Genomic DNA, 26,587 nt, shown 5'->3' with positions numbered 1-26,587 from the left:
TCAGCTATGGAGATGGTTGATGCTGCTTGCTGAAATATTTTGATGTTGCTAACTAGAATAGCCCTTATATCTGTGGTGACAATCTCAATTCTGAATTTGCTTTTTTTCATTTTATTTTGCCCATCGAACCATGATGCTTGTAACAGTGTGAAAGTACCAAAGCAAATTCTCAAAAATAAAAAGGGCAAGTTATTGAAAGCCCTTCTATACATAAAACAGTTTGGAAAGTTTTCAAAATTATATATTTTACTACTACTGTAAAACTAATCTTTAATCTCTTTCTTTTGAGTATCCTTTGAAGGTACTCAAAAGAAAGAGTACCTTTCTCTTTTAAGAGTACCTTACTCTTTTAAGAGTAGCCTTAACACTGATGGGAAAGATAAATTCAGATTAAGAAGAGAAAAAAATCCAAAAGTTGGAATGTGTTGCCCACTCTTCCACTCTCAGTAGAGGCTATTAGGAAGTCAGATCTGGAAAGGGAGGAGGAGCACAGAGAGTGGAAATAAAGCAAACTGGTGGAGAATGGGAAGGTGATGCCTGCTATGCTGTCTCTTAGGCAACAAACCCAGTATTGTATGTAGTGTGAAGTAAATACACTCCCATTAACACCTGGGCAGCCTCTGGAAACACAAAGCTCCAGCATGGCAGAGATACTTCAGGAAAAGTTACAGGCAGCATTAATGGTGCTATTCCACTCATCCCAAGCTCTGCTGAAAGCAAGGCAAACTTTCAGGACATGTCTGAGGATTATTGTCCTCATAGAAGGCTTGTGTTGGTCTTGATACCGCAAGAGTTTTGAATGTACACTGCATATGAAATACACTATTTTACTGTATTTTCTACAGCAAATATAATTTATTTCTTTCTGCACTATTTCCACAAAATGAGAATGTAGGTTTCCATTGGTAGAACTTTCAGTTCCTTTCCACAGGATATCTGAGATGTTTTAACCAGTTCTTGAAATTGGAATGCAAGTTGCACACAGGGTGCAAACCCAAACAGAAGCTGTCAAGCAGTAGTTTAAGATTTACATTAAAGCTTAACATTTTAAGCCTTCTAGAGGTCTCCTGAGATCACCATAGTTCTTGACTTTTCACAATCTATACAGTGTGCAATCTGATCAACAATCAGCACACATCATCTGGCAGTTGCTGTGGAACTATTTCCATCAATACCAAAAATAGGTACATCAAGGTACCTCTTCAAATTATCAAAAGTCTGTTCATAAGATGGACAGAGGAGAATTCTCTCCTCATTCTAGCCCAGGGTAAGATTCAATAAATCAGGGAGGCTGGAGGTAGGCTGTGCTCAAGAGAATTACTCTCAGTATTTTGATATCAGATATGTGAATGTACTGGTTCAGGAAGAGGGAACCACTCATTCCATATTTCAGGGAGCATTTCCTCTTTCACTCATTTGTCACACAACTAAATAGGCAGATGAATCAATCACTGAACTTGCCTTTTAGTGGTGAGTTGGGCTGGAAAAAATATGCTTTTATTGAAAATCACCTTCAGACTGAAAAGAAATTACTCACTTTTAACATGCTCAAGTGCATCAGATTGCAGACTAAATAAGCAGACATCATGAGCATTGTGTTAATATTTGGGACATTTTCTACTAAAACACAATATCTCAAACTCTTCTCTTTGTACTTCTAATCCAAGCATGCCAGGGGCATAAAGAAAGAACATTCCTGGTGTGTTCACCTGTGGTCTGTGGCTGAGTGCAATAAAGGGGAGACTCCCAGTCTTTAGAGATTTGCTCCATGTCTGTCCTGTTTCCCTGAACAGCCCATTCCCATATTCAATTTTAAACCATAATACTTAACATTTCTATGACAGTTTGCATGTAACGGGCTCAACCATTATTCATTTTTAAAGCATACTTCTTACTGAATGGTTTAGGCTGAAATATAAAAGCAGAGTTTAATAGTTATTTCCAGAACAGTTTTAGACTTACAAATGGGATTTCCCACTTCAGTGAAGCCCAGCTTCTTGGTAGCTAAAGGAGATTTTATCCCTTACACAGTTTATTAGACTAGTTCAAAGTTTCTACAGACAATGTTTGTGATGTGTTGTGGTGCTGGCATGTTATACAAGGGGTGTGGGAGGGCACAGAATTATTGTAATATAAACTGGACCCTAATTATGTAGCTATTTTCAGTTGAGTACCAGCCTCACACAAATGCCAGTAGCAACTTTAATGATTTACAGTCTCACTCTATCACCAATCAAGATGCAGATTCTAAAATGAAAAAAAAACCCAAAATTTTCTAGTAGGCAATAGTAAAAACCTGAAAAGTATAATGCAAGAAATTCTTGCATTTTTTCCAAGGACAGGATTCTTGACATTATTATTGCTGTTGTTGTGAAGAATTTTGAAAATGCAGAAAATGAGAAGGCTGCAGCAGAAGCAACAAAGGAATACCACGCTATTTATCCGTAGTCATTGGCATCCATTACCTGACTGTGACAGCCTATTACATCATATTTTCCAGAATTAAAATGAGACATTGTGATAGGAGAAAAGCTCCATCTATTACCAACAATAGGTTAGCTACTCTTTTGACTGAAAAAAACAATTGAAGACTTGGTTGAAAAGAATGCATTTTTCTCTGTGAGTGCAGATGACTTAGACAATGGCATTTTCAAGGTGTTCACAATCATTAATCATTCCTACACAGCTGAAGGGCAAATAGCTCAGTGCTGACTCTTGATTATTTTCAAAGTACTAATGAAACCACATTAGGAATATTTGAAAATGTAAAAAAACAAAAGCTGAAATCAAGTAGTTGGAACTTTGACTATCTGCAGCTATTTGCAAGTAATACTGTTGCTGAATCTGGCTTGTAGCTTCTGTCCACAAATCAGTGAAAATTAAGTAGGTAAAATTGTCTTTAGTTTCTTGTTCCTTACATAACCATAGAACACGAAAATACCATCTAATTTTCCTCATCTCAGCCAATGTTTCAGATTGAGAACTTATAAAATTTGAATGGGAAGAAATGTTCTACATGAGACAATTACTTGCATACTCTACAGGTAAAAGGACTGTAATATGCTTTCTTGGTTTTAGGAGTTACTTTTGGAAGCTATGTGAGCATTGTCAGGTGTGAATTTACGATCCCATTTTCAAAGGTAACCTCATAGGAGGTGATACAGAGGTTTTCAGTGACAAAATGTCACTTATAATTTTAAGATGATACTGAGTGTTTCTTGCAAACTGAAGTCTTGCAGGTAGAACAATCTGTCTCTTTACATAGTGAAATGTATAAGGTAATGCATGCATTTTAGGTTAATTTGCAAAAAAAGTATTGATGAGAAATTTTTTGGTCATAAGTAGCTATGCAACATTGGGGAATAATAAAGAAAAAAAAGGCATTCCACACAAAGATACACTGTAGCTGCCTGAAATGAGGCTTTATATTTTCATAAAATTAAACAAAATACAAATAAAATTATTAAGTTTCAGTGGGAAATTAATGCCTTTTTCAAAGTTTGGCTGCTCTCGAGTGAATGCATCCAGGCACTTCATGAATATGTGGTAAAACTAGGAAAATCTTGGGTTTATTTAAGCAGTATGGCAAACTAGGTGCCATTAAGACAAGAAAGCTTAGTGACAGAACACTTTCCTGTACATGACCTCAGTATTTCATGTAGAAAGTGTTACCTTTTTAGCTGCTGGAAGAAATCTTGTTTAAAATGTTGCTGGTTTTCACTTCTTCCGGTGTTCATTGCAGTAGTCAATAGTTTCTGCCAGAAAAAAAAAAAAAAAAGGGAGAAGGAAGAATTGAAAGATTATTAGCAAAATTACTGGTGCAGTGGTAGAACAGAACATGAAGAATATTGCTGGAGCTCTAGGATGCTGTTTCATTTGAGGCGTCACATCACTGAAACCTGATGTCCTGCCTGAACTCTCTAAGTGCAATTTCTACATTTTGTAAAGATCTAAAATGGCAGGTATTAGCTAGAAATTGAAGAGTATTACTTTCTTGTGTCATATGGTATTGACCTGTCTGTAAAACCAACATAGACACCTTTCTTCTGGCAGTTTCTTGTTGGATGCTGTGTGCTGGAGATCACTGTACCAGCTCTGTGCAAAACAGCGTATGGGAGCTGTTGACTTCACTGGGAATGGAGTATCTGTTGTCAGTGAAGATAGAGGTAATTTTCTGAAATATGCATAGACTTAGAACCATTAGAAGTGGAGAACAGCTTCAAAAGTGACTTATTTTCTTAAAGATTGAAGATTTTCCAAAGATTAATGTAAGGGATGTGCTGATATAACATTCACTTCTAAAAGGGATTAAGGGTGAGAATCTCAATTCAGATATTAAATGGAAATGTGTATTTATTTTTCATGGAAAAATTTTGGTTTTGTAATTTGTACATTCTGATTGAGGGCTGTAAATACTTTAATTTTTTTAATAGGATTAAAGTGTTTAAAAAGTCAATGCAACTAACCAACTTTAATGACTTTTCCTTTAAAAATGTTCCTTTGTTTTTATCATCTCAGTTTGCCAAAAGAAAAATGCAGGTTTTTTTTCCGAGCTAATTAACTCTAGAAGATCTGGGAACCATTTAATTTGAGTTGAATTTTTTTTATTAGGGCAAATGGAGTGGCCCATTCTACAGATATTTTGAGTAATGATCATTGGTGGCATGTTCTAGTTGCAGCAATAAATAACAAAGATGTGGTGTTAGCATGACCCTATTTCTAAGCTAATGTACTCCACTTAGCCAGAATAGTTTACTGGAATAGAAACCACAATGTTACATTTACACTGCTCCTGGGGCCCACTTTGCTCAGATGTAGCTGCAGTACCTTCTCATGGAAATGTATTAAGGATCTCGGGGTCTTTCCTTTCTTTTGGCAGGGTAGAAATCCTGAATACCTTAAATCCTAAAAATCATTAAATATGCATGATATACTAGAAAAGAATTATGGTTACTTCTAAATTTAGTCAAAATGAAGCATTCATATAAAATAAGCTCAGATGTGAATATAGTGCAAAAACTTATCCTATGAAAAGCCAGCACTGTCATTAGCCAGCTGTATACACACAGTCTTTGGTTCTATAAATACAGATTCTTACATGTGGGCTAGGAAAAGCAACTCTACTCACTCAGCATTTGGAGAAACCCATGTCTGGCATATTCCTCTCTACAGTAGCTGAATGTGCCAAACACTTGTCACTAGACTTTCAAAGGCTAAAATGCAATTGTCTTAAAGAAAGAAGATCAGATCTGGCATCTAAAAGCTGGTACATTAAGGATGTTCTTTCTGAATAACAGAGGTACACTGTGTACATTGCATTACATGCTTCAGATCTGTGGAGATGTCTTCCATATGAAAGAAAAGTCTCTTCAGATTCAAATCTGTCATCTTCCCTGCAAAAATAAAGCTAATAATACGATGAGAAATAGTAGTGAGACAAGCTGTCAAGGAAAATGGTCCTTATTGCCTTTGGTGGCTGGGCTTTAATTCCTGAGGTAATCTACTACCTGGTGTTTGGATACCTGCTAGCACTACTTATGCACCTTTTGATCATTTATCATCTAGAGATGTGAGGCCCAGAGTGTGTTTTGGACTTGGATTACAGTGCCAGTGAATTGGGTTTCCTGGTGTTATAACATCAGCTTTGAAGGGATGGCCTGCCAAAAATGTAATAGCACAGGAAAACAGGTGGCTCTTAGAAAAATGCTGTTCTCAGTTCAGACTGCAAGCTCTACTAACTGTCTATAAAGAAAGAAACCGAATACTATTTAAACAATAGATAGAAAGTAGTGGATTAAAAGCAAATTCAGGGTGGTCAAAGACATACCAGACTTTACATATAGCCCTAATTACCCTTTGTTCAAATATACCAGGAGTGCATCTACCAGGGGTCCTAAAGAGGTAAAGAAAATAACCCCAATACTACTGTATTGAAACAATAGACAGAAAGAAGTGAAATAAAAGCAAATTCAGGGTGGTCAAAGACATACCAGATTTTACATAAAGCCCTAATTACTCCTTGTCCAGATATACCAAGAGTGCATCTACCAGGGGTCCTAAAGAAATGTTTTCCTTTGGAATATTCCGGAGCCCTGTATTAGACTCTGTTGTAGAGCACACACTTTGTGCCACATCAGCAAACGTCATCCCTGTCACAGCCCTGTGGTATTGGGAGGGTATTGCATGACAGACTCAGATGGCTGTTTCCCTGAGGTTCAAAAATAGAGCAGAGTATTATTCATTCTTCAGTCTTTGAAAAGAGGAAGAGGAACACTAATATATGTAGCATGACCTTTTCCATCTTCTGGTGGCTTGAATTCACAATTCAATACAAAATCAAAATGCAATTTCTTCCATGAGGTCTTAGATGCATAAACTATTGTGTTTATATGTTCACCTATATAATTTTGTCTGTCCATGTGTACTTTAATTTCTGCATTTATATGTACTAGGATGGCTTACCTACAGAAGCAGAATAGTAAAACCTGGAGTACATGGAAGTTCAAATTTAATGTAAATTAAGGTATTAGCATATTCAGGGATGAGTGTTCAGCTCTTAGAATCAAGGTCTGTAAAGGAGCACACACCTGCCTTTTCATTATACTGCAGTGTGGCCTGAGAAAGAGTGGCTGAATAATTGGTAGCAAATGGGAAAATTAATTTATTGCATTTACACAACCTCTTCCCTAAAAAGCCTTGCTGTAATCAGGGGAATTTACCATTCTCTATCTTATGTGAGATGGTCCTGTTCATCTTTCATGTCTCTTATCGGTCCTATGACAAAAAGTCTCTGTAAATTATACCTTCTAGCTGTGACTTTTCAGAGGCAATGAAAAAGAATGTGCTAATGCTGAAATTGTTATGGCATAGGACTAATGGAAGTGAGATGTTTGGCATGTTTCATTAAGCAGCTAGATATAGAAATAAAAGGGTGAAAAAAATGGAAAAAAAAAATCCTAAGGCAGTAGAAAAAGAAAACAGCTCTATTGGCCAGAACATACCCTGTTGATCTACATCAGAACAGACCTAATCAAACACCAAATAGTGTGAAATGTGGAACTGATTTCAATTGATGTATCGTGCTTTTCTTGCAGGAATATCAAATTGATATATTTTTTGCCCAGACGTGGACAGACAGCCGTCTTCGTTTCAACAGCACCATGAAGATACTGACTCTGAACAGCAACATGGTTGGCTTGATCTGGATCCCAGACACGATATTTCGTAACTCAAAGACAGCAGAGGCTCACTGGATCACCACCCCCAACCAGCTCCTCCGCATATGGAATGATGGCAAGATCTTGTACACCCTCAGGTGAGCACTTGGCAAGGTGCAGGGTTGAAAGCTTCTCCCACCTCTGGTGTAGTAATAGTAATTATCAGCAATATCTTTGCTCTCTTCTGCTGTTTTCTTCCTGATGCATATGTGGCCATGCTTTACAAATACTTAATTATTCAGGCATAGGTACTGCCAAGTTTAAAAAACAAAGTCTTGTCTTTCTATGAAAGCAACCTTGAGAAATAGGAAATAGGTCTGTCTAAATTGTACAAGCTGGGCTTTTTAGTGCTTGTAATAAAATCAGGAATATGTAGTCCCATAAAACCTGTCAAAAGCCTTTTTGATTGGAGTTAGATGCAGGGCTGGATAAAGCATTTTTAGATTCATGCTAATGCCAATACTTGATTCTTCAAATAAGTCATGCTGAAAGATAGTCTGTCACATCTCATCACAAGGGTGAATTGCTGGAGGAAAGGCTTTTACAGTTTTCTAATCTTTGTGATAAAATCAACTATATGGTATTAGAAATACCGTATATATTTGCATTTTAAAAAGCCTGTGGAAATCAAAATATGTGTTTACTTGTGGAAGAGGAGCTGTTCAGAAGGGAGTTTTGCCATAAGCCATGTTCCACAAGGGAAGCTGTTTTAGAGATGTGCCTTTCACGCTACATTTTCTTCTGTGATTGTGTTCAGCCCTCTCGGTGCACCTGAGATGGCTGATCATGCTTGCTACTGCTGTTGGGCTTCAATACAAAGTCTTTGGAAAACAATAAAAAAGGAAATAAACATCTGGAAAAGCTATTGATATTTTTAGTGCCCTTTCCATCTTAGCCTTGCTCTGCTGTGAAGAGCTCTTGCTTATTTCAGTTGTCTTTAGCTAAAGAGTTTGGGGATTAAGGTGTCAGCTCCAATATGCTCTTGTTTGGGTTACTGGATTTTTTTCTCAGGAGATTTTGATTATGTGTTTTGTTGGTTATTTTTCTATTAAGTTCTGTTTCAGTGTTTCAGGCCAAGTGTTTACATTATAGTAGTTAGACTTACATACCTCTCACTAAAGAAATTATTTGTTGAATGGACTACAAAATTTGTCTAAACCAGCTAAAAGTAAGTTAATACTTGACCCATTGGAATGAGCATGGCTAGTTTGTGAAAGATGTTTTGAGTCCTTTTTGATCACTCAGGTCGACCTTCTTTTTACACAGGAAAAGCTGTTAGAATGATCACTGTTAATACTGTAATTCAACCCAAATTTATCTGACCTAAGTGTCAGGATTGGTATGACATGGAAGAGGTAGCTGGTGTGTGCCCTGGTGCTGTCAGGTGGGTGTTATGTGTACAGGAGGAAGTGTACAAGGTGCAGTCATGCTCCATACCTCTTCATCTTCTTCCCTGCCCCTTTTAGGGTGTGAATGCCCTCCTGCTGCAGCACTGCAAATCCTCTTCTAGTGGCAGTGCAGTAATTTAATAACAAGTCAATTTAATTCAATAATTAAATTCCTCACAGGTGACCTTTTCTGAGACAGAGTTTTTCTCTATGCCATCCTATATATCTGAGACACAAACCTTTCACCACAGAGTTTTTGATCTTTTTACTTAGTTTCCAAAAAGAAAAACCCACATAGCCCACATGCATGAATTGTCATGAAACTATGTAGTATTTTTTTAAAAAGACTGTACTATAAACTAGCACTTAATTCAATTTCCCTGAGTAAGTACATTCACTTTGTAGGCTATTAGACTGAAGATTATTGATTTTTATAGTAATTTTAAAATTGGCTGTGTTCATAGCATAGTTTGTTTTAGGGATGTCATGTAAAACCAGCTTTCAAGTAGGGATGAAGATGTTTCTGCTGGTCTGTTTGTTGCATCTGTAAGTAAGAATGGCATATAGACATTTATTAGGTTTTGGAGAAACAGCCTGAAGAAATTGAAAGAATTATAAGTTCACGCTATAAGTACACATGGAGAATATAATTATAAGTTTCACTCCGAAGTTCAAATTTTGTGGAATTGCATGCAACATGAGCCACATTTCCTGTTATTTTTGTAAAGAACAGTTGTTTTCATATCCCAGAAACCTTCCATGATGAATTGTCTAGAGGAACACATAGGCACAGATTTCCTGGGATCCAGAAAGTCTTGATGATGTGTCTGAGATTATTTAAGATAATTATCATTGTTTTGTATCAGGCCAACACACAATCTGCAAATATTGGCTATTGTAAATAGCCAATAGTCTGCAAATATGGTTCTTTCTTTTCAGGCCTTGCTTATGGATATCAAAGCATTCTTGCATGATGCTTAAGGTTGCCCTGCCTCCTCCTCTGGCTGTTGCCTGTACTGGCACACAGTAACAGAGCCTTGGTTTCTCCACAGGCTTACCATCAATGCTGAGTGCCAGCTGCAGCTGCACAACTTCCCCATGGATGAACACTCATGTCCACTGATATTCTCCAGCTGTAAGTGCTTGTTTGATGCCTTATTCCTGTGTATGCAGGGGCATGAGTTTAATTCTGATTTCTGTCAGGTTGGTCAATTGTTCCATAACCAGTATAAGAAGTTTAGGTTTGCTCAAATATTTAGGGAATTTTTGTTATCGTCTCTTGAGCTTCTGATCAATGGACTTATGATATGAATTCTCCTGCAGATTTACCCTGTTATTTTTTTTTTAGAATCAGACTTTTTATCTGATACTATAGTCACAAACTCAGCAGATATTCGTACCAGTCTGTGTTAATTTATGCAATCACTTGACATTGCAAATGAGAATTGAAACTGCGTTTTTCTGGCGGAGGTGCGCAGCGTGGGGACATGCCCAGCAGTCTCTGAACATCTGAGTTTATAGCATGTAGCCTGGTAATGCCTCTCAGTTTCATAGTAAAAGTAAATGGTGCAGCTACTGTAAATCTCATTTTCCTTTTATTGCTCAGCTTTGCCAGCAGTCCCAATGTTATGTTGTATGTTGTGTTGCTGGCATGTTTAAAACCTTCCTAACGGACAAAACAAATACATGGGAAAATGTATGGAAAACAAAAGTCAGGTGAGTTAATTCTGGGGTCCAACATTACTCTAAGGAGTTATCTTCATACTGATTTATTTAAAAAACTTTGCAAGCTGTCTGCTGATAGGAATACCTGCACAGTTTTGTAATCTAAAACCACACAATGCAAAGGTCTTAAAAACATATTTAAAAGGATCTCCACAAAAGATTTTAATCTTGACAATCTATAAGACTCAGGATATGTGTTCTTCAGAAAGTGAAAGGAAAATGCATTGTTTTGTCTATCTATTCAGAAACAAGATTATCTCCCTAATCCCTTTTAAAGTGATAGAAGAATAACATTATTGAATATTTTCATAATAAATATGGTATTGTGATGGTATATATTTCTATTTATAAATATTATACAAACAGTGATCCATAATCACAAAAAACAGATTTGAATTTCTGATCCAGGATGTATTTTTCTTTTTACCCAGGAAAGTATTTTTTTTTAAATCTGTCATATAAACATCTCCCTTTCCTCCAAAATTCTACCACTATGTTGCCAAGTTTTGGCTTTTGTATGTATAAATGAATCTGGGCAGAAATACACAGTTGTGTGTTTAATTCAGGTGTGTGTAATAGATACATATTCAACTGAACAAGAGGCAGATAGCTCCTGAAGGAGCTTTCCTGCTCATGAACACTTGTCACTGAACTCTATGCACTTCAGCTATCTTTAGTTACTATATAAAACTACTCTTGTGGCAATCTGCTGTTGTTTTGTTGAAGTGCTGGGAAAGGTTTGTGAACTTAAAAATCAAATTCCAGAGATTTAAGGAAACCTACTAAAATCTTGGTTGAAGTCCAAAGATACCACATAAATTTGATTGGTCCTGGGATAGCAATATCCAAACAAAGTGAACTCTAATAAACAGAAGACACTTCAAACCTTGCATTCCCTAATACCTAGACAGTTGCTAGCTGGAAGTAAGTTATGCTCTATGGTTTTTATTGAAGGAGAGAGGATATCAGTAGGTACTTCAGCAGGCTCTGCTCCATGGCAAAGTTCCAAATACATTTTGTATTGCAAATCTTCCTCCTAATTTTGGTCTATTAGCTCATAGCACTTATGACCAAGTGTACATGTGCTTCCATCAGACATGTACTACTGTCTATGGAGATGGAGATTACATTGGATAAAGAAGAATGTGAATGTATTACAGTTTCTTTGTGTGTTCTTTGTAGTTTCTTTCCAGTTGGAGGATCCTGAAGAGGAATGTTCAAATAATATTTTATACTTTTGTCTACCTTTTTAGTCATGTTGACAACAAGGCTTTATTTCTTTGCATTCATACCAAATTACATTATTTTTTCCTTGAACAATTTTAATGCTGCTATTACTATCATACAGGACATCTTCTGTATGATTAGTTTGTTACATAACTCGCTTGTATTTTCAGTCTTGTGTACATTCACAGCAGTCTCTAGCTAGACAGCACTCAGTGGGACTCAGGAAGTGAAAGACTGAGTGAATGTATGAATGATTTATTACTGCCTTCTATGACAAGTTTCTGAAGGGACAAGCTGATTAGGGATTCCAAGATGTATGTCTTTGAATAAAATAATAACCTTTGTAGAATTCACAGCTCAGCTCTGCTTCCCCCTTCATCCCTTCTGTTTGTTCCTCAGCACACAGACAAATCTTTGTTGTTTCCATTGTAGGCAGGCACAAAGAAGCACAAGTTTCAGGAAATATTCCACACACCTTTGCACACAGATGAAGTTTAGTATTTGAAATTTCTGACTTATATAAATTTCCCTTGATATTTCAGAAATATGAAACTCATCTTAAATTCTTTCTAGAATATTTACCTCTAGTGCCAGCTAATTTGCACCCTAACCCTATTGTTACTCCAGGGACAGTTGATGTTCCCTCAGTGGGAATATTGAGCTCTACTTCATCTGGTTGTCAGGATGAATAAGGTGAAAGCAATGGATTATGAAAAGGACCCATCTCAGTGTGCTAAGAGTAGTTAACACCTACCCCTTCCTCTGGAGAATCTTGTTCAAGAACAAGTTCTTAGAGCTCTCTAATTTCTTTTACAGGACTTAAAAAGTATTGACATAATCTGAAGCTCTTCAACCTGTGCAGGTTTTGTATGTGGGGTGACATGATGAGGGGACTCACCTGACATATCAGGCCTTGTGGTCAGTGTGTGTGTCTGTAGTTGCTATTCTTGTGTAGATGTGTGCTCAGCACACTGCTTATGTGAGAAATTGATCCCAGTAACAAAATGCAGGGCTGCTGTGCCCCATGACAGTTTGTGTCTGTTCCATGCGCCAGATTGGTTTGGTGAACCACATGTGCCAAGCAGGATTTCTCCCTAATGAGCTACAACAAGGCATGGTATGAATGTGCATTTCCCTGTAAACGTGAAGAAAGAATCAACGCTGTGACTTGATTGCAGTGGAGCAATCTTGGGTAGATTTTGCTCTATATGATCACTCTTTCTTCATATGGTTTCAAAATACTATATGCAGCTATGTAAAAAAATATTCTGACACTGTCATTCTTCATTTGGGTTAATTTATCCTCCTGAGCCAAGGGAGGCTGCTGTGCTGCTTTTGGCACTCAAATAGCACATTAAACTGTCTTGGTTATCTCTATTCAGCATTGATTTGAGCATTTTGGAAATACTCTCAGGATGCTGCCATAAAATTTAGTTTATTGTGGTAGTTAGGATTCACATAAACTTCAGGAAGGAAGAGGAGGTGTTCTGTCTGAAGGATTATACCAACACAAGAAGAAATAAATAAGACACAAGCAACAAAAGGCAGACTGGGAATGAAAAGTTGAGCACATTAATTGTGAAACTTCTTCTATAGGGAACTATGGGTGCTCAAATATTATAACTCACAAGTGTTTGAACAAAGCACAGGAGCAACAGTACATTGGGAGCCATCAAGCATAACAAGATCAGTCTGTAGTAACAGCCACTACTTTTTTTATTCTGAGGGGTAAGAGCATTACAGATTAAAGATCAGGAAAAAGGGCCTGTATGGCTAAGCTACTTGAAAGAACTCTTCAGCATTAGAGTTATCATGTGACTGTTTTCTAGCTAGCTTACATGGTTTTAGTTTTCCTTTTTCAGTCACTGGTGAGACTGTTGATTGTTCTGGATTTTCCTAATTTGGGAGGACTAAGCATGCTGTAAAATAATGTGAGAATGTTTGCACCCAAAGCTATGTAACAGTTAATTGTTTGAGGTCTTCATTTTTTTCAGACCAGCAGAAACCTCCTCTCCCCATACATGTGCTCAGGATTAACTTGACACTCCTTCAGGTGACAGCATATGAAAGCCATGACAAAATGAAGCTGACAAACCCATTACACCTTGTTTTGAGCATCTGGTCAACTAACTTTTTAATTATGTCCAAGGAGGTTTGTGGTAGGAATGTGTGCTAGCTGCATACCTGAGGTCTGAAACAATCTGTAAGGCCATGCCTGGGGCTTCACCAGATGCGGTAATAATGAGCTGCAGTGCAAGATGCCAGAAAATAAAAAAAAAGTGACCAAATTGATTAATGGGTTTTCATTGGTTTATTTTTCTTTCTGCTGTTCTGATCAAACTGCAGATACAGTTGTTCATTTTTCAAAGCACCTTTGACTTAGACAACAGGAATTATGGCACCCTTTGTAGGCAATTACTGATCTGCTCCCTAGTGAGAAAGTCTAGTGTTCTGAGCTGCCCATTATTGAAGGATTGCTGAAAGATGGGAAAAGGTGGGCATGCCCAGAATGCCATTCTTACTGCAAACACCAAACTACTTATACAAAGGTTCACAAATAATTCAATTACTTTTAGTTAATTTAAAGAGGAGAAAGCAAGATTTCCAGCTACTGATGGTCCAGTTAGTTCAGTCAGGACTAAAATAAAATATTCTTTTGCCTTTTAAATGTTGTTTTGGGGTTTTTTTAAGTGACATGCAAAAGCACAGCAAGTATTGCAGGGAAAAAATATGGAAGGAAATGTGCAATGCTTTTAAAAGAAATTTATCCAGATCTAACATAGTGCTTGAAAGGAACAGATCCCATTTTTCTATATATAAACTCAGTTCAATCAAATGTTCCCCCTTTGAACATGAAACCTCTTATGGATATGCAATCAGTACTTTGAGCCTTGTATCATTAATTTCTAACACAACTAGCTGTCATCACCCATTTTAATATGTTTCTCCTAGCCTAGAAAAGTAATTGCTGGTTTTGTGGAATGAGCTGTGCTTTGTTTCATCTCCTTTGTCATCAGCAGAGTCATTAATACAGTCTGAAGGCAGAAATTTACTTCTGATGAAGAACAGGCCAGAAGGAGCACAGCTTAATGTTCATATCTCAAGAGGAGTTTCATTAAAGATGCTGGGAAGGCACTGTAATGTGCAGAAAGAGCTTTAATCCAGATCTGAAAATTTCCATCTGTGCTTTCTGTAATGGACTGAGCCAGATCATGGGGCATCAGTGGAATTCTCGAACCAGTTCTTGTGATGAGCCTATTTTAGCTATTGTCACTTTTTCCTCCTCTAGGAAGGTAGGAATATTCATATCCATCCATCCTTCTCTTCAGAAAATCATCTTTTTCAGAGAATAGTCAATATAGACAGATCTTATAAAGAAGAAAAAAGATATATGTTTATGGAAAATTTGTCCTTTGAAATTTCCTCCCAAGCTCTGTATTTAGCATATGACTTTTGTCATATATGCCAATTAATGAACATAATATGTGAAGCATATCTGTGTCACATCCCTCCCCCTATTCATCTGCTAATTCTTCTCTTACACAGTCATTTCCATATCTTATTTCATTTTCTCCTCTTTCAAACAGTTTTAATTACACATTTTTTTCAAGTATCTTGGCTATTGTGCAAGACAATCTTTAAGGAAAATTTGATCATCCCAAAGATTTAGGAGGTGTGCATGACTCGGTAGGGATCTTCTTTGCCTTTGTTAACCTGTGAGCATTAACATTTCTAAGCATTTTTTCCTGAGGTACCTATACCTACAATGACACCAGGATACAGTGAATTTAAAAGAGGTGAGAATATTATGCCATTTCATTTTGTCATTCCAATAGCTTTTCTGAATGTGTTGTGTTATTGCATTGCTCAGATTTAACTCTCCTTAGTTTTCCTTCAAACTCCCTGAGGATGTTTCTTTTTTTACCTAACATAAGTTAGATTTCTAGGGGGTATTGTACTGTTTCCTGGGGAGTCAATATTGGAGTATTTATCCAATTCCTTGACTACTCACTACTGACTAATTCACTACAACTTTTTTGTGTGTGACTCAATAAATTTCTCAATGCATAAGAGACACTGCATTAAGTATCTTTAGATTTTTATGGCTCTATTTTATTGCCAAGCCAAGACTCATAATAATTATTACAAGTTAATTTTTATTGCAAGTTCTGCTAACTTTTATCTAATTTCCCAAATATGATGTATTTTTATTAAACTGTTCAAATTCATCCATGATGTTAGTACACTCAGTACTAAAATTATACTCTCTACATCAAATTTATGATGTATGCCAAACTAGTGCATATTGTAAGTATTATTTTGGCACTTCTGTTTCTGTTAGCATTGTGTCTCATTGTTTAAGGTATATTAGTGGCACCTTTTTAAATATTTATGGCTATATGGTTCAGTGCCTGCTCCAAATTTATGCAACATGTTGTAGTGAAAGTGTACTATTGATATTGTGTCTGATAACCACTAGTACATAAATTATATTTCTTTAGTAAAAAAAGCAGTGAAACTTCCCCAGGGTCAGGGGTTGACCACTGCCTCCTTAGTGACCTGGCAGAACTGAGGGCTGTGGTTAATTCATGTTAATTAATTCCCATGCTCCAGTTCCTCACAAAGAGCTAAGATTTTATACTGGTAGCAGACCAAATGTCTCTCTCCTTTTATAGTGAAATTTTTCTCCACAAGATTGAAGGCTCCTCTGGAGAGGGAACAGCTGCCATTACTTCCAGTGAAAATGAGACCCTAGAGTAAAATCACAGTAAGTGCTAATTAGTGAAGCCTAAAATGCTTAACTCATGATATCTTGGGGCCAGCACAGTCTTCCAGAGACTCTCTGGATTGATGGTAGGCTATTCCAGGAACCTGGCATCTGCCCCAGTTTTGCAGCGGTCTTCCAAGGATGCTCAGTATCTCTGTTTGCCCTGCACAAATGTCTGAGGAAGATGGGATGCCCATGTTATGAAACAAACTCTCTAGGCAACCTGCTTCAGAGCAAAAAAAGTGCTGTTATTCCTGGATCTCAAATTTAATATAGGTGATTGTATTTCAGGGATAGGATCCCCCAGCTCTTACTTATGTTTATACAAGGAGACTGGAAGTCTTGAAAACCCCAGGTGCAGTCTAGCCTTTCAAAGAAACCAGTCTAATTTTTTTTTGTATTTTTAGAAAAGACAAAACCTGCCTGAGAGCCAGTTATTTTTGGCAAGAATACATGTAGCTAAGTTGGTGTCAGAATATATGTAGCTAAATTATGGTGTCAGTAGAAAATAAGAGAAAGTGCTGAAGCAAGACATGGCTGATTGCATATCTGAAAGCTGAATGTATCAGCAACAGGCCCTGGAGTCTCTGCCATGTGATAGTCATTGTTAGTTCCCATGATTTCATCACAGATCTCAAGATATTCAGTGTGTATTTGAAGCTGAAACCCCTTTAAGCATCTCATCATGTGTCAATGTGAGTCTGTTCCTTTTATCTTTCTTTTTACCAGACATTTCACAGTGTGACAAATGCACCAGTGGCAGAAAGAAAATAGTTTTAACACTCAAATGTAATATAAGGAACATTTTAGGAACTTTGTGTTTCTGTTATTGTTAGTTGCTTATTTAGGTATTTGATAATGGGTTTTCAGATTAATCCGATCATTAGGGACAGGCTGGTCCATAAGCTGTGAAGTCTTGGCAGCCCTGCACTTGTAAAATCTGACATACAGAGCTTGTATTTGTGGTGTTTAGAGCACCAGGAGGAGACAGTCACAGTCTTTTGCAACATATTTTCTAACGTAAGGAATGACTGATTTTGACACACTGTAACAATTACGGGACTGGAAAATGTAGCCCGGTTGTACCAACCTGTAGCCATCCATGACTTTTAGTGGCTACAGGCTGTCCAGCAGGGATGGGACAGGAGGGAGATGCAAGGGGTTCCCGACCACACCAAGAAATGGACAGAATGTCTCTGAAGAATGGCCTTGACTAGGTCAACAGCTTATGGGTAAGATTTAGAGACCAAGGCAACAAGGGGAACCGTGTGAACCAGTAGAAATCCCTCAGATATTGCCCTCAGGGGCAGATCTGACAGATGTCTAAGGGTGCATAGACTTCTGTAGATTGCAAGAATTCTTGATTCCCAGGTGTAAGAAATCAGGCAAGGGTCTTTCATAGTTATCTTAATTCTTGAAGAAATTTTCAAAGACACCTTCCACAATTCATGCTTCATTGTGTGTGTGCAGATATGTTGCAACATAGCTTATTTGGTATTCCTTTCTTTGGAGTGCTGCAAATGTTGGTGTAATTAACTGCTTTTATTCCTTGTAGCCTCCCTTAATGTAATTGAAATGTACCTCATAGAATATTACATCAAATGTGAAATTACAAGTCCAGGTAGCTCCTGCTGAGCAACATAAAAGTTGCAACATATCCTTTCTCCTACTCTAATTTGCACATTTCTGAAGGCAGAAGACAAGCTTGATTGAATCCAGAAGGTTCTAGCTATTTTAGATCTCTAGTACAATACATTTCATATTTAAAAAAAAAAAAAAAGAGCATGTAGTTTTCTAATTGCTTTAGTGGTTTTAAAGAGCAGATCAGAAAAAAACAAAAGATTGTGTTACTATCTTCCATAGTTACCTCAGTGGCCACATTAAATAATTACAGTAATGCATCTCCAAACCATGAGAACTGTGTGTTTGAACTAACTGGTCTTCTTATAAGAAATGAAGAATTTCTGCAGAATTTCTTCAAAGGATAAAGAAGCCTTTGGGTTTTTGGGATTTTGAGACATAAAAGCTAACAAACCAGTGTCAGATCCAGAACAAATACCAAGTAATTGAGAAGAAGAGAAAAGGAGAATGAAGAGAGACCAGAGCTGCCAAGGTCAGCCAGAACACCTGCAGTACTCCACAGAAGTGTAACAAAACCAGTGAATATTGACTCTCAGATTAAACTCATCTTGGCTAGAGCCCAGCCCATGCTTGTTACTTTTGCCAGGTTTTGGCTGAGAGATGATAATGGAGTTAGTAGAAGCCATTAAAGCTTTACTTGTAACAGACTCAAAATATAAGGTGAAAACATCAAGTCCTCGACTCATTAGCCTTATCTTGTCAATTTTATTTACTTTTAACACCATCTGGAAAAAACAAGGCAGCCTGGGAACATAAAATAAAAAGCTGCATCCTTTTCTTGCTTCTGGTACTGAAAAATTCATGGAAAAACAAAAGCATGCCCTAAGTGCTGATGGAGCTAGGAAAGGAGAGTGAGGCAGTCATGCAGCTTTGAATGTTGTTTTCCTCACAGAGCTAGAAGACAATCAGGGAAATGCCCTGCTCATCTGTTCCTCTAAGAGGAACATTGCTGAAGTTTGGCTGGCTGTATCCCTTGCTATGAAGTGCAGGTTGGCCTCCTTAAAAGGGATTAACTTTGTGTAAAGGGCATGCTGTATAACAGATAACAACATTTTAATCCTTTTTCATAGTTGAGCAGCATATTTTTCTGTCAAAACAATATATGATGGGATTGTGCCTTTTCCTATCACACAGCCCCTCAGACAGACAAACAAACAGGTGATAGGTTTTAAGAGGGGAAAGTGGGAACACACATCGAGACATTAAATTTAAATCAATTTTTAAATAAGTATTTTTATGTTCTCCCATAGGACGTAGATTTTTAGTTGGTACTTTAAGAAACCTTGCAATTTTGTGTATCTGAGTAGAGAGATTTTTTTCCTGTGGAATGGAAATTATGTTATGATTTAATGTTTGGGTTAGCCATGCATATTAAAAAGTAATTTATTTTTCCCTAATTTTTTATAATGTGACTTCTGGCAATTTTGCTACTAATCTATTAAAACTCAGGAAGAGCTGATTTTTCCATAAAATCTTTTCATCAGTTTTAAGAAAGTAAATATAGAGAAGCATGCAAATTAAAGAAGAAGTTCATGCTGTTCTGAGGTGATTTGCCAAATTAACAGCTTGTGCAGGGGACACTGAGTTTCCTCTTCTAGCTCTTTCTACCTGAGCTTCTTTCACAGGAAAGCCAAAGGAAGGGCTGGTGTGTGACTTTATGGAGTAGGAGAATGGAATAGGAGAATCTAGGAGCTCAGAAGTTCTCCCAGCTCCATCAGTTGCCATGTCACCTTAATCAGATTATTTGTTTCACGTAGTCTGTTGCTTTTGCTCCACTTGCATTGATGTCTCCTGGTAAGTACTGAGAAGCAAGGCCAGCTGTGCCTGTCTCTTCTGCTTGGCCAGCTCTGAGTGCATCAGTACATGGAAGGTCCCAGTCAATGCCTTTTTTTTTAACTCTGGGAGCCTCATTTGACTTCAGTGTTTCTTCTCTAGAAAACAGCCATCAGTGAAAAAGCAAGACATTTATTAAAACAAACCTGATTATCAAGAAGTGGAATGAATTGCAGTTCACAGTATTTAGGTCCTTCATCAATATCTTTCTATTTTCATCCTTAGTGACACAGTTTACTGGAAAAACACATCAGAGCTGTTCCACACTTGCCGTGGGCCTCTTATGCAACAAAATGATGAATAAGGTTCCTAGACTTGGTCCCTAGATCAAGGTATTCTGTACCATACCCCAGAATATATTAAAAGCTTGCCATGGGCCTCTTATGCAACAAAATGATGAATAAGGTTCCTAGATCAAGGTATTCTATACCATACCCCAGAATATATTAAAGCTATCTGAATTCCTAATTGAAACTGTTCCTTGACTAAAGCAGTGTGTGAAAGGCTAATATGAAATTTTTAGATTGACATATTGAACAAAAAGATCCATTCTGATCTCACCATCTTCTGCTCTAATTTTGTCCCTTGACAAGAAAACAATCAGCATGAGTATAACAACAGCAAACCTACAAAAAATAATCTGTGTTCTCTTTCTGTCACAGACATCCATCCTTCTACACATACTCCCTTACAGATACAACTAGAAGAATGAGAAAGGATGAGAAAAAATATATTTAATAATTTTTAATCTTTTCATTACTTGCATGTTCTCAGCTAATAAGGTGACAAGAAATATGCTTGAAGCCATGTAGAATTAAACAGAATGAAGGAAAAAAAAGAACAGATCTTACTGTGAATCCTCTAAAATGGACAAACAGTCTGGCCTTTAACTTTTCTCAGTGGGATATATGTCAGTATTTAGTTATGGCCTTAAGGTACTCCAATGCTCCTATGCCTATACATCTTCCCAATATCTACATTAATTGATTTGATATTTGAGTAGACATTTCCTATAATTGTGCTTTAAAAATATTGTCTTCAGGACTGTAGTGGATAATCTGCATATCTCATGGCATTTGAACTGAAGAAGGCTGCATGTCAGAGCTCATGAAGAAATTCCAAGGCATTTTTTTTTCCTTTTAGAGGAGATTATTCCTGTGACTTTTTTGAGGAACGTGCATTTTAACTTTGCCATGTTTCGGTCATCAACAGAAAGATGTATTCACCATATCACAACCTGAATCCTTAATATGTGATTCTTAGCTTCAAATCTCACCTTAAAAGGACAATGGAAAGATTCTCAATTTTTTTTTTCTTTTTGTTTGTAAGTGGCCTTACAGCAACTATTTTACAGTTTTTAAAATTTTTTCTGTCTCTCTGATTTCTTCACTGCAGAACGTGCAATTAATATGCTTTAGTTCAAAATGTATACCTAACTTAGCTTCAAATCTCACCTTAAAAGGACAATGGAAAGATTCTCAATATTTTTTTTTCATTTTGTTTGTAAGTGGCCTGATCAAACAGCAACTATTTTACAGTTTTTTAAATTTTTTCTGTCTCTCTGATTTCTTCACTGCAGAAGGTGCAATTAATATGCTTTAGTTCAAAATGTATACCTAAAGGAATAGTAGCTTTTGCAATTGCAGTAGTATCTATGTATCTTTATGAAAGGGGGCAAAAAGATCACTTTAGGAAAAACAAAATGGTAACCATTTAGGGTACTCGCTATTCTTGATGTTGTAACTCTGGAAAGCTGGTCTTTCTAAGTTAAAAGGAAGAAAAAAGCAGCAGGAAATGCATGTTTCTACCTTACAGGTATTTTAGTCCTGTATTGATTGACTTCAAATGAAGCTGCTAGACCAAATGAGCATGGAGAAGTTTGTCTGCAAGTGATGACTTTCAACACAAGGGAACTTTGAGGTCTGAATGGTATATTTGTTCACAGTAGTTGTCTGAAAATCAGTATTTCAGTAAGACAACACTGCTTGCCTCTGGCAGTCAGAGAAGACAACCACAAACTCTTGGATAGATATCTCTTATGATTAAAATAAAACTGAGATATCCAAGTGGTTTATAACATTGTATTTCCTTTCTTTTTGTCCCCAACACCTTTCTCCAAAATCCATACTCAAAACCTTTAAAGTTTTTCTTTTCTAACCAACATGAGACTGCAGAAGGAGAGATAAAAGGCTGTTCCCAGCAACTTGCAAATCTTAAAGTTGTCTGGGAGATTTGTACTTCTGGTTTTTATTGATTTATGTGCAAAATATAGCAACATTTCTTATGTAAAGGCTTAGCAGAACTGACAGTCAAAAATCTTGGTCTATGGTACTACCAGATTTCAAAATCAGCCTGCTGGGGCTGGTCACTACTTGTATGGGAGTTTCAGCAGGAAAACTGAGGTGTTATTGTGATTCCAGAATAACAGTCTCACTTATATCTACACTCATGTTCACTATGGTTTGTCACAGCCACCACAGAGTGTCTTCCCTCCAGTATCTTACATAACTGCATGTGCCAAAGCAAAGCACATTAATGGCCAGTGCATGTTTGTAGTCTTCAATGTGCAGGTACTGTACTGAAGTGCATCATGAATTAATGTGGCAATGGTCGTTACCTGAAGTGCGGGAGGTTCTGACTTGATAGACGGAAGCAAAAGATCACCAAGGACAATCAAACATTTCTAGAGACATTGTGAAATCTGTTCTTGAAGGTTTTTGAGATGCAAGTGGAGAAAGCCCAGAGACACCTGGTGTGGATTAATTTCAGACTTCATTTTATCAGGAAGTTGAACTAGAGATATCCTGGAATCCGTTCCAACCTGATAGACTCTATCATAACATCTTTTTCTCATACAAAACAAATTTATATTAAAATATACATTTTTTATATTAAAGTATACATTATTCTTTATAGGGCAATTCATTCACATTCAGAAGTACAAATACCTACTTGGGAAAAAACACCTTTGCCTTAAAATGTTTTAAGACAATCAATTTAATGTTGGCTTTCTTAAGGAACTCCCAGAAAGTGGGGAGGAGTTGGGAAAGAGTTGAAAATTGTTGCCACTTCCTATTATCTATCCTGTTAGAAATGGTAATATTTTTTCTATTTTTTTTTTAATTGTACAATGGTTGTTGCCACCAGTAATCACTGGTGGCAACAATATTATGTGCAAAAAATGGAAAAATATGGTAAATATGGAAAAATATTGTATGCAAACAAGGTAACCTTAAGTTGATCAATATTTTGGGATTCTTCCAAAAACTGAAAAAATGGACAATATGTTCAAAAACCAATCAGGATGCAGAATTTATCCTTTTATTCCCCAGAGGTCTCCCCACTGGGCAGGAACTGATTTTCAGGTGCCTGGCGTACAGGGTCCCTGTGTCACAGGTTCCTGTGATAGCTGATTCTTCCACCTGTGGGCCACTGGCATTCGCCACAACAACACACAAGGGTTCTGACACTGTGGCAGCTCATTCTGCTCTGCTAAAATTAGACAGTACTTCTGGTTTTTGTCACAGGTCAAACACAAGATCTGTTACACCTTTACTCTGTCCACTCAGAATCATATCCTATTTTTGCAGCTTCCTCCAGAAATGTCCTAGGTGTTTCTGTCTTCTGTAATATTTTCCCTTTTCCTTTCTACCTTTTTTCTTCTCCTTTTTCCTCCCCTCCCCTCCCTCACCCCCATTCCTTTTTTTTCTTATTTTCTCTTTTTCCTTTCCCTCCTTACTTTTTTTCACTTCATCCTAGTGTATTCTTCAACCCATGCGTATTTCCTTTCTCCACCTACACAATTATTCTTTGCACTCCTGTATCGTCTGGCTGTGGCCCTTCTCCATCTGGCAAGACCAAATGTTCTTTCCAGCTTCTTCATTCTTTGTCATAGTGCAGAAGGGACTTGAGGCTGAGGTTCACCTGTAAAACCATAAGTGTAACACCTAGAGAATATATCTTGCTTAGAAGATCAGGGTGTCCTCTGCATATGAGTGATAGGTGTCAAATGACATGCAGCTCCTTTACTCTGTCCACTCAGAATCATATCCTATTTTTGCAGCTTCCTCCAGAAATGTCCTAGGTGTTTCTGTCTTCTGTAATATTTTCCCTTTTCCTTTCTACCTTTTTTCTTCTCCTTTTTCCTCCCCTCCCCTCCCTCACCCCCATTCCTTTTTTTTCTCATTTTTTTCCTTTCCCTTCTTACTTTTTTCACTTCATGCTATTGTATTCTTCAACCCATGCATATTTCCTTTCTCCACCTACACAATTATTCTTTGCACTCCTGTATCGTCTGGCTGTGGCCCTTCTCCATCTGGCAAGACCAAATGTTCTTTCCAGCTCCTTCCTTCTTTGTCAAAGAGCAGAAAGGACTTGAGGCTGAGGTTCACCTGTAAAACTGTAAGTGTAACACCTAGAGAATATATCTTGCTTAGAAGATCAGGGTGTCCTCTGCATATGAGTGATAGGTGTCAAATGACATGCAGCTAGAGAGTTGTGTACAGTTAAGGAGGTAGAATCAGAATGCTGAGAGAAGAAGCCTGGGAAAAAATAATAAAAATATTTAAGGACTAGAAAATCTTTTGTGATGCGGAGGTTGTCAGAGGAGAAAAAAGGACAGTAATTTCTATGTTTGAAAAGACAGATCCAAAAAACCAGTGATATAAGGTAGAACCTCCAGAGAGAAAAATCAAGAACTATGACTGAATTTCAGGGTATCCACAGGAAACTTGCACTTAGGAAGTACTGAGGACATAGAGAACTAGTATAGAAGCTAGACTAAGACCAAAAAATAAACAAAGAAAATATGTAATTACTGTTCAAGATTCAAGCATAAAAAGACATAAAACAGTGCCATATACTTACCTATCACGCAATTTAAAGAATCGATGTGAATTTGTTTTTCTAAATTATTTTCATAAGCGTCTGTTTAAATAATTTGGTAATGATCTGAAATGTCTTTGCTGAAATCTGACTGGCTTCCCCTAAAAAATTCTCAGTATTTCTCTTTCCAGTAGTTTTCTTATCATATACTTTTGATTTTATTTTTTTCACTTTAATCAGAAATTGGAGCAGAAGAGATGAAATGTTGTAAAATATATTTTCATGGTGTTCCTTCAATAAAGAGAGGCAGGGCATGGCAGAAATTTCTCTCTGGAGGTTTTGCCTCTGTAGAATTTCTGGACAACTGTAATAACTGAATGTGAGTCTGAAATATTGCTCAGAGAGATGTACTTCTTCTCAGTGATGGTTGGAATGAAACCTTTTGACATTGTGGAAAGTAATCATCACATAAATACTATCTTGAATGACAGACTGGAATTGCAAATCTGCATCATCAATTTAATATAAACTTCAGTTTAACACCATTAACTATAAAAGACAAAAACCACTTTTGAAACCATAGGAAAAGCTAATACCTGTAATAGTCAGACCTTAATAAAAAAATTATAATGACAGTTAAATCTCTTAAGGAGATTTATGCATGTTCTTTGAAAATATATTTATTTTAATTTATTTATTCTATTTCTTCTCACCTCTTAACTCATGTTGAGACTACTTTTCCAACTATGTAAGGTCTTGGGAAACTGAAGAGACCTTTGTTAAGTAACCTTAAATACTTCTGTACAGATTTCATAGAAGTGTCAGTAATTTCAAGGCCTTTTTATTAAGCCATTCTGTCTATAGGATATTTCTTTCCTTTACAGCCTTGGAGCTTTTTAAGAAATACAATATCACACTTAAAGAAATTTTGCAAATAGAAAAGTTATTAAAATTGAAATAACTACTTTATATGAATATTAGTGTGATATATATTTATCACAATCAGATTTCTAGAATAGCAACATATGAAATGAATATTGCTGAACTGTCTTGATCAAGAGAAAAACAAAAAGATTTTTTCATAATTACTTTAATTTTTACTGAAAAACCCATTTAAACAGAATTTTGGTTAGCTTTTTTTATTATAAAGCTAGAAATTGAAAAATTGAAATTACTTTCCTCATATAAATGATAAACTTTGGAGATGGTGATATACATAGAGTAAATTTTGACCTAGACCAAAGTTTGATGTCACTTTTAGGGTTTTTTCCGTACTCTTTAAAATATTGCCTGTTCTTTCTTTCAGTATTGTGAATTATGTGATCTTATAAACTGAAAGTAAACCAAATCCATTAAAACATATACAATTAGCCTTGCACTAGGTTTAGTATGACCAGGGTATATATAAAAGTAAATAAATCTCTAATGTCTTTGCTGTGTTTATGTCAATGTGTTCCACTTCAGTACCATAAGAAATCTACAAAGGTCTGTACAATAACAGGTCAATGCCAGAAAGACCTCAGGTTATCAGGTTGGTGGAGGTGTCATGCTGTGTTTAAAGCAACCCCCAAACTCAGGGATTGTCATGTTGTGGGTGCAAAAAATTCACATGCTGTGATGGCGTAGAGGAGAATCTTAATAAGTTTAGTGCTGTGGATATCTTCTTAGATGTGTGGCATAGGACATCTGCTAAAATTCTTTCAATGCTAAACTATCTGATCAATGAATACATACAGGATTGCCACCAAAGCCGCAACACCTTTCTTCTTGATGACATAAGTATTGACTAATTTGTTTAATGTGAGCTGTCAACACCAAATGTAATTGTGCCAGGTACCTATCAGAGGAGAGGGGATATTCCACAGAATTTCTGTAATCACAGTGTTATTTTCAGTTCTCTTACTGCAACTGTGAGACTTAGAAATTTAACTTAAAAATGGGAACCTGGGAACATCCATATTCTT

At 36.8% G+C, this 26,587-nt stretch overlaps 1 protein-coding gene across 2 annotated transcripts in view; it reads left to right on the top strand.

Moving 5' to 3' along the window:
• The window catches only part of GABRG3 (gamma-aminobutyric acid type A receptor subunit gamma3), a 297,534-nt gene that overhangs the window by 143,005 nt on the left and 127,942 nt on the right, over nucleotides 1-26,587 (top strand). For both annotated transcript variants that reach the window (XM_039725756.1, XM_039725755.1), the window contains exons 4-5: nucleotides 7,095-7,315; nucleotides 9,658-9,740. In XM_039725756.1, coding sequence (XP_039581690.1) covers nucleotides 7,095-7,315; nucleotides 9,658-9,740 — 304 coding nt within the window. The remainder of the gene's footprint in view (nucleotides 1-7,094; nucleotides 7,316-9,657; nucleotides 9,741-26,587) is intronic.

This window comes from Passer montanus, unplaced genomic scaffold (genome assembly GCF_014805655.1).
Source record: "Passer montanus isolate IOZ18808 unplaced genomic scaffold, ASM1480565v1 scaffold56, whole genome shotgun sequence".
Classification (NCBI taxonomy): Eukaryota; Metazoa; Chordata; class Aves; order Passeriformes; family Passeridae; genus Passer; species Passer montanus.
The sequence above is the reverse complement of the archived record's forward strand: the minus strand, read 5'-3'. Positions and strand labels throughout refer to the sequence as shown.